Here is a 13500-nt window from a genome sequence, read left to right on the forward strand (position 1 = left end):
ATTTCAGATCTTAATCAGCTTTATGTGCATCACAAGGTCAACCTGTTAAATCTTTCTTCTAAACCTTTAATTAAAACTATTGACTAAGCAGCAATGCTACGATCAAAGACAATACCATTCAACTTTGCAAAATACTGTTCATAAAAGAGAACCACAAGGCACATTTCTAAACCATTTATATATTTTCATAATTTAATTCAAGCAAGTTAATGACCATGGCTGTCATTTCAATATACAGCTGGAAAAAAAATCTTTTTTTTTTTTTTTTTAATTAATTCAGATTTCATGAAATTTCAATTCTCAGACAGATGCTTACAGTTTAATCCAGCGAGCGGTAAGGGCTTTTAGCATGGAATTTGGAAATAATGAGAAAAATAATTTAAAAGCAGAAAAACAAGATAGCTGCACTTGAACACTTTCAAAGGTCAGTGTACATAGGAAGTGGCAAGATGGAAGTGAAGAACACCGAGGATCTTGAAGATCAGAAGTGAGTACTTCCAAGCAATTTTTAAAAATGGACAATGAATAATCAAAGCCTTTTGAGAACAGTACTGCTGTTATTCTGTTAATTCACTGCCCAGAGCTGAGATAAAATCAGCATAATCAGAGTAACATAAAGATTAGTGATTAGTGAGAGAAGAGGGAGATTAGTGCCAGTTCTTTCAGAAAGTCAGGTTTCCTTTTAACACAACAGCAGTTTGCCCCGCAATGTCAACTCTTCCGTCAGTGCGCACGGAAATCTTCAACTCTCCTCCACGGCGGGAACATTGAAAAGCTAAACAGAAACAAGAACCCAGAGTTAAAAACTAGTGTGTATCACAAATTATTTAGAAATCCATGAAAACTCGAGGAAAGGAGGCTTCTGGCTGCAGAAAGCAAGCAGCACCAGGGCAAACAGTGCACCAGGGAGACCCTGGAGGAATTGCCTTTAGGGATGGAGGTCAAGCTGAGGATGTATTTCAAACTAGACCTTGCCTATGCAGTCTGACAAAACTGCTAATTAATACAAGTAGTGAAGTGTAGTTTGCTTTGTTGTAGCAAATTAAGCTTCTTCTGTGTATCTAAGAAGTCTTGAATCCTCCCTTCATGGGATACACATTTTGGGGGGAAGAAGGAAGAACACCAAGCGTTATCTACATGAGAATGAATAACCATTTAACTGGCACTGAACTCCCGAAGTTGATATTGCATCCAAAGAATCTACCTGGCTAAGGGGTGAATAAGCTCACAAAGGCAGTGGGAAAAGTCTACAAAGAAACACAGATGCTGCTTCAGCTGTCACAAACTGACACCAACTTCTTACACAGGCAGCAACAGATACTGACTTCTAGAATCTTGAAGACATAATTTAATACAAGCAGATAAACTTGAAGTAGAACCAGCCTCCTGCTTGTAATTGCTTAGAGAATTAAGCTTGTGCCTGAGCTGTTGAGCCATACACAGGTGGGATGATGTTCACTTAGCACATGGAGCCCCTAACTTGTTCCAGCAGTCCCATTTTAGTTGCATGACTTGACCAGAAAATGGTCTGGTTCAGATGGCATTTAGAAAAGGTTTGAGTTTTCAGTAGAGTTGCTTTTTTGAAAGGCTCTAAATGGATGAAGAGGAAATAATGTTCAGTCTCCCGACTCAATGAACTCCCAACTGCTCCAGAAGTTGTCCAAAGCTAAAGGGCACATTTTTCCTCTCAAACCCGCACTTGATAAATTGGGTAGAGATTGTATTCAGATCCCAACAGAGCACAGGCTTTCTGATGGCATATTGCTGTATGCTTTAAAACTATTTCTCAGCCACTGCTGCTAAGAAAGCTCTTCTTTGATCAGGAGATTAGATTCTCAGACAAAGCAAGCACTCCAAAAGAGAGGAAACAGGAGCTATTTAGAGACTGATACTGATACTTTCTGTTCTTTTCCATTTACAGAACCATGGGTTGTTTTTAACTTGTCAGGACACCACCTCTGAATGCAGTAATGCTTCAACTGAGTATTTTAGACTCTTAGAAGACCCAGACCAGCTAAAATTCATCAATTATTACTGCCAGGTGTGGAGACACACCTAATCTTTTCCACTCTCAAATGACAGCAGATTTAAATAAAAGAGATTATTCAACACTTCAAAGGTTGTTTGGGTTTGTTTTTTTCTTCTTTAAATGTTCAAACTCTACCTCTTTCATGTCAGGATTACTAAAATTGTTTTGATATTGCTCCATTTTATTATGCTTTTAAAGAAACTTCCAAAGTAGAAGAAAAACGAAAAATAACCCACAAAAGAAATTTTTAGCCAAGCTTCTATGAAAATAATACTTGATCTATTCCTTGTCTCACCCAGAAGCACTGATATTTCACTCTGTGTCCAAGAGTAAACAGGCCTGCACAAAACACTTCAATACCTAGAGGATTTCATTGAACAGCAGTGCCACTGGAGGCATTCAGGCATCTTTGAAGTGCACTCACCATTTAAATCACAAAGCTGCTGCATGCTTTTCCATGCTTGTATTTACCAGAAATATCTCATACTATATAGATTTTATACTTATCTTCTATGAAAACAAGTATGTACAAGTGTACAAACAACATTCAGCAGCTGAACTCACAGTGCCCTGGGCTCCTCTGTGGTTAACCTGACACACAGGAAAGTTTAAGAGCAGCCACCAGGCCCGTGAGGTTGAGTATGCTGATATCACAGTATCACACTCCCTGCACTCACCCAGCAGCTGCTGGCCTTGTACAAACATTATCCTGCTGTTTTGGAGCTTCTTTCCAGCCTAGATGGAGCCAAATGATCCCTGCTAATGAATTTAAGGACTAATGGTTTTTCTTCATAATGTCATCAGAATGACATCAAGCCAGGAAGAAGTGGCACTCTTGTAATAATATTTATTTTAAGAAATCACTAATATTTTCTTTGAATTTCTTAAACCCTATAGAGGAATGCTGAAAGAAGCACTTGTTCCTTAACCTAAGTGAATATCTCCAAGACTTTTTTTTTTTTTATCTTAAGAAAGAAGATGGACAGATCTGGTGATTGATGAAGAAAAACACCTCTCCTTTGAAGAAATGTTACACTTGTGCACAAATCTGATGTTGTCAATCTGTATGCTGAGATCACTTGGAAAAGATGAAAGCTGAAATGAAAACTCTTGACTTCATGAGAATTCAAATTAGCAAAAATTTAAATACAGGTAGATTTATTGTTTCTTAACAAAGCATCTTCTGTCTTTTTATGTGTTTTGGTGGTGGTGGTAACGTTGGTGGCAATTTTTGTTTCATTTCTGCCCCCCTTAAATGCTAAAAACCTGTTCAGTACTGGAAGGAAACAGAAGTTAAAGGCAATAATTAGAAACAAATTTCCCCACAAATTAATACTTCAGTTGTCTGAATATGAAAATGTCTTGTGTAGCAAGATTGCCCTAACTTAACCTGAGATAAAAACTGTCCTGGATAAGCCCTGTCCCATCACAGTAATTAGCAAGAATCTCTAATTTGTCTGGTTGTATGGAGTTCCTCATGCAGGTTTATAAATGTTACTTTAGAAATATGACAACAGTGTGAAGGGCTGGATACACAGCTGTTATACACTGCCTTCACTAGCAACTGGGGAAGTCCATACATCTGTGAGATTATAACTTGTACACATTGCAGAGACTCCTCAAATGAAAGAAAGGACTGATACAAAACTCTGATTTAACCAGCAGCTTAAATTCAAGGACATGTACCCAGTTTCAAGAAAAGATCATAAAGTGTTTCACCTTTTAAAAGTACTGGAAAATTCTCTTTGTAGTTGGTGGGGGTGGTTGTTGTTCAACAATTTAGTCTAAAAAAAGTAGGAAGAGAACCCAAACACAGGAAATTAAGTCTGATGCTTCAGCAGAGCTGCAGCTGACCCCTCCTAAAGGCCTCAACAGCCAGAGAGATCTGACAATAGATTTAATGTTCCTTATTTTTATATTATTTTATATGTAATCTATTTGGGAACTAACAGATCCTTCATTTTATGGAAGAAATTCTTCCTTCATTCTTGCAAAAAAGAAGTATCGGATATTACAGATACCACAGAGGTTTCTAAAAAGTCCAAAGCCTCTCTTATTTATTAATATTTGGTGATATGGAATATCCTTGAATGCCATCTACCTTTTCCAAATAATCTCATTAGTAATAGAATTTGCCCAGTACTACCTGATACCTCTCAGATAGACACAGGTAAGGGAAACTTATTCTCATAAACATACATCAATTTAACTTGTATTATTTTAAACAGTTTTGTATGATTTCTGCCACAGAAGTTTGAGGACATATATGCATGGAATATGAATTTTAAAAAAACCAAAAACAACACAAACCTATCTTGTGGACAGACAGGATTTTTTTTTGTTCTAAACACAATGGAGAAGCTGATTACAATATCAACTGTAATTGCGGCTGCTTGAGCTAGCTTCTCTAAAAGCAGAAATGGGACAGTACATACAAAATACATGAAAATGCAAAACCAGTACAAAGTGTCCGTTTTAAGTACAGACAGAATTCCAGTCTATTTGAGTACTTAAAGAAGCACTGTCAATGTATGGTGTGGAGAGTTCAAATTCCTCATTAACATCCAAAAATGTCAAAATCTCCTGAGAAACGGCCGGTCCGTAAGGACACGTTACCAAAGACAGTTTTTCATCTTCAGAAAATATATTGAGATTTCCCCCCACATTAGCTTAACATTATTTAAGCTATCACAGATATTGTGTGGTGTAAATGCAAATACAAGATCTTTGGGACAGAATGTTAAATCTTTCCTTCAGTCTGTGATGGAGAAGGTCCTGTTCATGGTGGATCCTTTAAAGACTTACCATCCTCAAGAAAATTCATTCTGAGATTCATCTGACCAAATGCAGGAAGGCTTATACTCAGGGTAGCTGTTTGTTTGGAAAAGTGTTTACTTTTATGCACAAAGAACCTTATTAGATCAAGTAGCCAACCTCTGTTCTAAACTAAATGTGACCAAAGGCTTGTGTGCAGAATTGCCCCCTGTCCCCTTCGTGGGGCTGAGGGTATTTTGCATTGCTTCTTTTGCTCTTCTGCTCTCTGGAAAGCACTAGAAACAGGAGAAGCAAGGAGTCACCCAACACCTCCTCATCTAGCATTGTCTTGTTAACAGCTTCTCTTGGCTATTTTCCCACCATGTTCTTAGGTTTCTTGCTTAATAACAAAGATGTGATCTAATAAGCATATCTCATTGATTGAACCAAAACACATAAACGACATCCCCTGAGGTTCACCAAGCTTCAGCTATGATGAAAGGCCATCAGAACTAAAATCCAAGATCAAAAACTGACTGCAGAGAGTTATGATCCAGAAACTGACACTTCAAACTCCCTGGGGCGTGATGTGTCATGGTGGTGGATAGGAAAGAAAGCAATTTCTCAAAGATTACCTCACACACAAAATACTGCATAACATTCTATTCATCTTGAGGAAATGGATAGGGAGTTATCGTTATAGTTTGGATTGTAGTAGTAATACAACCTTTTCTTTTCTAGTGAGTAGATTTACATAAATGAACAGCTTTGCAATAAAACAGTTTATCTTACCAAGCATTTCTTTCTTCCCCAGCTGGTCTGACCAGTAGCTGCTTAAAACAGCGTGAGCAGATCCTTAAAATAAATTGGAAAACAAAGTACAGAATTAAATTATAATCACCACTTTACAGAGTAAGCATAGTCAAAATGTAAATATCATAAATCAAGTGCCACGTGTGTTTAGGGTAAAAAAAAAAACTAGAGTTTGCACAGCAGCCAGAACTTAAGGCTTTATAATTTCAGTTCATGGTAAAGCAGTATTACTTCTATATCTTCCATTTTCAATCGAAATCTTGCTAGGTGAGGGCATCATCATTAGCCACAACTCTCAGCGGACTAATAATTAAATGGTACCTCAGCAAAGGACACCATCCTGCAGCAATCATCACCACAGAGAGTACAACATCAGAAGAACAGACATGTCTTGCTGCCCTAAGCATGCAGCCAGCTGAGCTCTCATAGGCCTGAGAACAGCAGCAGTAAATGAAAAAAATTCCTAGTCGTGAAACTAGGGATGGTCTCAGCTGAAACGCACAGGGAAAAAACCCAAACAAAAATCCAAAGTACCACAAAAAAAAAGAACACCAACAGAAGTGGATATAAATTTTCCCTGCAATGCTCATCCAGTACTGAACTAGTCTCTCACTTTTCTCTAATTGGAATACTTGAGGGAAAAGATCTGAAAAAGACTCGAGAATATCTGACCTAATGACAGCAAGAGCCGAGTTGATTTTTTTCTGAATGAGGTGGCCTCGGTCATAAAAGTTTTCTGTTTAATGAGCACTCCTGCTATCCATATCAACCAATGATTTATAGGAGACTCCAAAGTACAAAAACAGATTAAGGAATTTTAGTAAGAACCTTTTAAATGAACTGAAACAGAAGTACGAGTTGCGTGTCACAGAAACACATACCTGTAACAGGGTCTTCCAGAACTCCATACCAAGGTGCAAAATATCTGGAGTAAAAATCATGGCCTGTTCCACTGGAATTTCCCTTAACAGTGAGAATGAGTCCTTTCACTTTTCCTGTCTTTTCAGCTGACAAAAATCGTTGTGCACTCACTTTCAAGTCTTCCAACACAGACCTTGAACGTATTTGAATGAAATTGAAAATCGAAATTTTAATAAAAAATTGAAATTTTAATCGCCCATATTCTTCATTTTACATCAATGTAAGCATTGAAAAGAAAAATAAAGCTATAGAATCATCTTCTCTACAGTTCCAAACCAGCCCTAAAATATTAGAGGAGACAAGATTCCTAGCTTTATCCTCCCAATGGTATTTGACAGAAAATCACCTTGAATCTCATATGCTCTGAATGAGCAGAGAAAAAAAAACCCCAAAGCATGTGTTTCCTATTCATTTCTGAAAAGAGAGCATCCTGAAATAGCAAAAAAAAAAAAAAAAAAAAAAAGTTTTAAAAAAAAATCACACTTTGTTTGAACATTTTTAATCACTGAAAGAATTATTGCCTCACTACAGAATGTGCCAAGTGCTCTACCTCCTTTCAAGAGCAGGCAAATAACTAACATCATTCAGGTCTTCATGGCATTCTAAAGCAGTCTACAACTGGCTGATACCCCCCTAAAAAACTGTCTGAAAGAGTGAAATTTTAAGTACTCAGCTGAGAATATTTCTTTTTCCCCATTACCCCAGACTTTAACCACTAGTTAGGCCAAACCTCAAGTTTGTAATAATAGTAATTTGGCCTGACTAAAACAGCTATGTTTTGGCAGTATGTACCTAAACCATTCCTGAATTAACAATGAAATTCAGATGAGATTAACAAATGCTTTGGAATAATTTGAATTGGAATTTCCTCTCTAAAGCTACTTATGGTGCTGTTAAGCATGTGTAAGCAGATCACAGTCCAATGGAAGTAAGAACCCCTGGCATTCTCTGTCAGTGTGCCCTGGACTGAAGCAGGACTCCCAACTTCCTGCCAGGTTACTGGATCATCTTTACTCAGATGGATGAGAAAAATATACCATCATTAAAACTGTTTCCTACACCTCCTTCTCTTGAAGACAGATTTCAGAATGATCTTATTCGGCTTTGCAGCTTCAATAAGCTCATACTAAAAGACAAAATAACCACTTTACACAGAAATTTAAATCAGAGGTTTTTAATCTCCACCTGATTTAAAACCAGATAAAAGAGCCTAGTATGGAAGGAATAGAGATTAAACAGGCCAACTCAATCTCTGCATCCTTGATTAATAAAATTAAGAGAGTGTAAGACACCTTTCATAAGTATCACTGAGGCGGACTAAGAGCTTCTTCGTGTCGGGAGAGTAACGGACATCTTGAACAATCATGTCACCAACAGCTGCCTGGTGGAAAATGAAAAGGAGACAGGAAAAAACCCATCATCACTTGAGTAGAAAACATTATTTCCTTAGCATTTCTGTAGCTAGAACATTCCCTGCTAGAAGAGGGCTTATGCAAGGTCTTCCACGCAACCCTCAAGTACAGGAAAAGCAAATTCACCAAGTGCACGAATGGATATGGGGGAGTCACAAGCCCCACATATGCCAATTTGGGAAGAAATCCAAGACCTAGAGAAGGGCAAGGACACAGACCGCCCTCTTATGCACACAAAGGGCTGAAAATGCCCTTTATTATTGAAATAAATACTGACACTTGGGTCAGTGGTAGTGGGAGACACAGGTTCAGCTGCAGCATTTTGGAGAATTACACTCCCTGACCTACTGACTCATGACTGAAAGCTTTGAAGTCTGGTGTTTCAAATTCAGGAGTACATCGAGCAGTGCCTTGTCACCATTTTTTAGCCATTTTAATACATAAAAATAAGCAAAGCTATTATAAATGTTTTTTCTAAGACAACTGATGGATTCTTCTTTTACCTTTATTAATTCTTCTACTTCCTTGAGTTCCTGAAGAAAAGAAAAACACACACTGTAAATAAATGCAGTATAGGCAACTGCAGACAGACACATATACTGACATACACATGCAAACAAAACACTTTCCCTGAAAGCCTATCATGAATAAATTTTGACTAACCTGGGGGTAGGCTGTGTAAAGTGGCAAGTCCAGGACAATATGATCTTTCACTTGTCTGGCCTTTAATTCCCCACTCAGCGTTACAAATGTGAGAACTGAATTTGTGTTTTCTAGAGAGAGAACATTACAACATTATCAAACAAAAGAATTTTAATCTAAATTATTACAGCCCTTGGAGTAGCTCAGAAAAAAAAAAAAGTTATGCAGCTCAAACATATCTAGAGTAACTCTGTATTCTGGGCAAAATTCCCAACTAACTCAATAAATCTGCTGAGACTAATAAACACAGCAATTGTCAGGGAATCACTACTCCTGCATATGCCTAGAATACATGGGAATGTCCTTTCAATAGAAAGAGCAATACTCTATCCATCAAATCCTCCTGTACCTCTCCCAGATGACATTTGCATATTTAGCACTTTATTCTTAAACACGAGTAATAGCAGGGCATTGGAATCACAGAGCACAGGCTTGTAACTACAGAGCAGTAGTAAAAGGCAATACCCAGGGTATCTCCATTTGTGTTCCTATAGATGTTCTGAGTGTTTAATTACCAAAAAAATAGAGGTGTTAGTTAGAAGAAAATGTTCTAAAAAGTTATAGTAATACACAGGTTGTAAACCTACTTTGTACATGAAATAACACAGCAGCTGATGCAAGAGTAGCATGACCACAGAGAGGAACTTCATTGGCTGGGGTGAACCACCTGAGCCCAAAGCAGGAACCTTGAAAAAATAAAATTCAGTTAGTGCTATTAAGTGGGAAAAGTCTATTTCTTCATTTTATCTCAACATCTAGAGAGTGATGATGCTTCAGTTAATCAAAATAATCAGTTTTGCTCCCAAACACACTTTCAGGTACCATTTCACACAGATTTTTAAGAATAGCCATGCCTTTTGAATCAGCTCAACAACCTTTGCATGCTGCACAGATTTTTCTTTGTCCTAAACAGATCTTATTTAGAAGATAAAGTCTCCATGCCCCTGTGTATTATGAAATCCTGCAAAGGCACAGCCATGATTTGTATACACCTGCAGGTCTAGTTACCACTGAGGTCACGGATGGTTTTGTTGGTAAAATGGAACCTGTACTGGAGTCAGCTGAGTTACGATTTATGTTGCTTAAACCACAAGTCTGGTAAAAGTCTCTAGTGTCTACTAACCCTTCATTTCACTAGAAATCATTTAAATCCTATTTAAAAAATTTGGAACACATGTGTATGATACTTGGTTTCCTGTAGCTTTTGCAGATGCATTTCAGGTGAATAATTGCCATAAAAACACTATCCTTACAGTTACTACTATACTTAATATTTTTAATTACAGAGACTATACAAAATCCTACTCCCTGTACAATCCATCAAACAACAAACATGATAAATATGACTCCTTAACCTGGAATCTAAATCCAGACTAGTGGAGTCCCAGCTCCTTGGCTCGTGCTCCCACACAACTGTCAAGTGAGCAGATTCAGATCAGCAAACTGACTCAGCTGAAAATTAATCCACAGAGTGAGTCTGAATGAATTCTGCATATTTATCTGATGTTTTCTATCTTGCCCAATGTCCCTCCAGTCCCTCTCCCAACTCATGCACTACCATCAAACACCAGTCTACTCCCTCCATTTAAACCAACCCAAGGAGCAGCCTAAAGAGCTTTGGATCACTCCAGAATTCCCAGCTCTGTTAGAAACCTGCATCTTCCAGTATTGGCTCCACAGACACCTTATTTGTGACAAACTCAAATAACATTATAGTTACCCCAGTCATGATTCTCTAAACAGCCCAGACAGATTCATCTCACTTTGCAGTCCTGTGCATATGGAATGAGCATATTCCATGTCAATTCTTCTGCTTGTATAAGGAATTCTCTCAGGGTATTATTAGCAAAAAAATACGGGAAATATTAATTGGAAGATGTCTGCTTAGCATTTTCTTGCTTATTTAGTAAAAGGCATTAATGGTCTGAATTCTGAATAAGTATGTTTATCTTGTAAAATAAAATTGAGCACAAACACTTGCAAGAATTCACATGCAATGGTCTTATTATGATCTTAAGATACATCATGATTTCAAAACTTTGTTTTGCTGTCTTACAAATTAGCACCATTCCTTATAAATGTACCCAGAGTGTCTTCCTATTCTTTTGTTAGATATTTTTGAGGGCAAACAGAACCACCAACTTTTGGTAAAGTCATCTCCAGGTTTGAGTTTTCTGATGAAAGCTGTTTCTGAAAGGTTCATTTCTGTTGCAATTTTTTGGTGCAAATCTTCATCCAAGTCCTAGGGATGAAACAACAAATCCAATCAAGAGCAGGCTGAAAAAATGCAGAACCAGACTTTCTGTCAAATACAGTCTTTTAATTTTCTAATATAATAAAACATAGATGTAGTTTAAATTCAAAATACTCTCTAAGAGTAAAAAAAATAAAAGTGGGATAATACCTCACCCCAGTAGGAGCTGAGAAGAGACAAACTGGGAAAAAAACAAACAAACTGCTGGAGCTCAGTAAGTACCTGTGATTTAAGCCAGTGAACATTGATCCCAAGATCCCCAAGCCCCAGGGATTGTATAACATTCTCCCTGGCCCATGTTCCACTGCTCTTTCCCCACGGTAATGCTGTCAGACCAGGTTTGAGAATGTGATCTTTGAAATATTCAAACTCAAGTGAAATAAAGTAGTAAAGGGACCTGGTCAGGTTCAGCCTCTGAGAGATAAAATGTGCCCTCTTAACTTTAATTACTTCCTTTAATAACTAATCCTTTTCAGGCAATAATCCCATAGTACAGCTTCCAGCCAATACACTAGAGCTGTACTTGCAGACTGAATTCTGTGCAGTTAAACCACATTCTAACATTTTACAGTAGTTACATTCCCTTTATCCCAGGAAGAGTTCTGTCAGTTACTGTAAAGATCCTAGACCAGAACAAAAAACAGTAAAAATGTGATTAAAAATAACTTTTTTTTTCTTTTTTAAAAAAACATGGAACTTTGTTGAAATACTGCCATCCTGTGGCACCTCTGAAACTCAAAGAGGACTGGTTTTGCCTTTCTTGCATTTCTCCCGATTTTTTCCTGTAAAGCATCTGCCGAGACTCTGGAGGGAGCACAGAACAGTTGTTTTGCATGGCTGCCTCACGCTTTCTTCAAGCTTAGAATAAAATGCTGAATTAGGATCTCAGCTTTAGCTGTCACACTAAAGCCTTTACTTCCAGGAACTGTAGAAAAAAACTTTTTAAACGTCTGCATTCCAAAGACATCATGCAAGTAAGGTGGCCTCAGGATATATTAATGTAATAAAGCAAAATTAATATTAAAAAAATGCAATTAGAAGCTCATAATTTTAAAGCAGAGATAATTTTGAGAGTATTTAGATTTTATAGGGCCAAAAATTCTGAAGAGAGATATTCCCAGTAATAAATAACCTGGAAAGCAGGCAATCTTATATGAGATTTAGACAGACTTAGGAACATTTACAAAAGGTTCATATTGACATTACAACCTGTTGCCATTGGCTACTCTACACATATTTTCAAATTTACAGTTTTTATCAGGAGTTACTATGCAAACAATGAAATTTCTGTAAATTTCTAATCCCTCTTAATAATTATCTGTTAGAAATCAGTACCAGTTAGAACTAACCGCGTTATTTAAAACTGGTTACCCTGATGAGAACTACTGTCAACTGCACCAAAACTGCCATGCAATATGGAAGCAATAAAAACTGCTTGTTTAAACTTGGCTAAAGCTGCACTCAACACACTAATGGCAAAAGACTCAAATCCAGGTCTATACCTGCTCTTTTTCTTTCCAGAGAACGAGGAAAAATGAAAGAAAAAAAAAAGGGAGAAAACCCACACAAAAAGCACACGCCGGAGTTTAATCCTTCTAGTGAGTACTGATTCTGTTTTACGGCGTGACTTTTCAGATTTCACTCTGAATCCTTCTTAACCCTCCAGAATCTTTATTCTGGATCATTCTTGAAGAAATTAAGCCATTTTTCTTGACTTAACTCAAAATAAATCCAGTCTATTCCTTAATAAAATATTTTTAACAGCCCACAAAAATTCCGATGTTGTCTCGTATGACATAGTTTTGATGAAAAAAAGAGTACCCCTGTGCTAATTACTCTATATTCTGGCGCCACAGAACAAGTCTGGAAAACAGAAGTCTCGAGTAAAGAAAGCAAAGTCTGATGCAGTGCTGAGCTTTCTCGCCAAGTACAGAATAGCAAATGTCGTCGCAGTACCTCAAAAAACAGTTGCTTTTTTTTTTTTAAACTTACATTTTCAAGCAGACAAACTGCCGCGGGATTTCCAGAAAATGGCCGGTTTGTAAATGCGTCAACCGTAAAAATTGGGATTTGCATTGTCTCGTGCACCCGTTTAGCCGCAGGCTGTGCTCTTAAAACTACTCTCTAACCTTTTTTACCTAAGTCGACAGCCGAACTCCAAGTTAATGTTTTCCTGACGGCAGGCGGAGCCAGCGATCCCATCCCGTCACTTCCTAGCGCCGACACTGATTGAGACTCCTTTCTACGCCCCTGGGGACCCGCACTGATTTATTTTTTTTTAATCAAAACACACATTTTAGCCTCCCTCGCCACCAGCCCCTGAAGGCCTCAACGCGCCCTTTCACCACAGCGCCCGGCCCGGCCTGCCCCGCACTGAGGGAGGCGGGATCCTGCCCGGCTCGGCAGCTCTGCTGAGGAGACGTGAGCAGCCATTGCGTGCGCCCACAGTGGGCAACCTTCCTCATCCTCGCTCCCTCCCAAAGCTGCGCCGAGGGAGAAGGACGCCCTGAGAGGGACACAAGCTCCAGAGCCCGACCGGCCGCCAGCGCGGCCGTGAGGCGATGGCAGCGTGAGGCGATGCCGGGCGCGCGCGCTCCCGCTTGGCGCCAAAACGA

At 38.4% G+C, this 13500-nt stretch overlaps 1 protein-coding gene across 1 annotated transcript; it reads right to left on the minus strand.

Moving 5' to 3' along the window:
• Positions 1 to 174: 174 nt before the first annotated feature.
• PBLD (phenazine biosynthesis like protein domain containing) lies at positions 175 to 13277 on the minus strand. The gene is made up of 9 exons (XM_005530500.3): positions 12878 to 13277; positions 10774 to 10873; positions 9219 to 9317; positions 8593 to 8702; positions 8433 to 8462; positions 7810 to 7898; positions 6478 to 6650; positions 5576 to 5638; positions 175 to 775 (listed from the first exon to the last, which is right to left on the minus strand). The coding sequence occupies exons 1-9, from the start codon at positions 12959 to 12961 to the stop codon at positions 663 to 665; spliced, it is 861 nt and encodes a 286-aa protein (XP_005530557.1). The 5' UTR covers positions 12962 to 13277; the 3' UTR covers positions 175 to 662.
• Positions 13278 to 13500: the final 223 nt, after the last annotated feature.

Source organism: Pseudopodoces humilis, chromosome 9 (genome assembly GCF_049639895.1).
Source record: "Pseudopodoces humilis isolate 2021_Gansu_Grassland_sample_001 chromosome 9, ASM4963989v1, whole genome shotgun sequence".
NCBI lineage: Eukaryota > Metazoa > Chordata > Aves > Passeriformes > Paridae > Pseudopodoces > Pseudopodoces humilis.

Bases quoted from the DNA above. Each gene is read 5' to 3' on its own strand.
- PBLD (XM_005530500.3), bottom strand. From the start codon at position 12,961: ATGCAAATCCCAATTTTTACGGTTGACGCATTTACAAACCGGCCATTT. The intron at 8,703-9,218 runs GTAGGTTTACAA...TTCTCTCTCTAG, and splicing joins TGTGTTATTTCATGTACAAA to AAAACACAAATTCAGTTCTC. The intron at 776-5,575 runs GTAAGATAAACT...GTTTCTGTTTAG, and splicing joins GGGGAAGAAAGAAATGCTTG to CTTTTCAATGTTCCCGCCGT.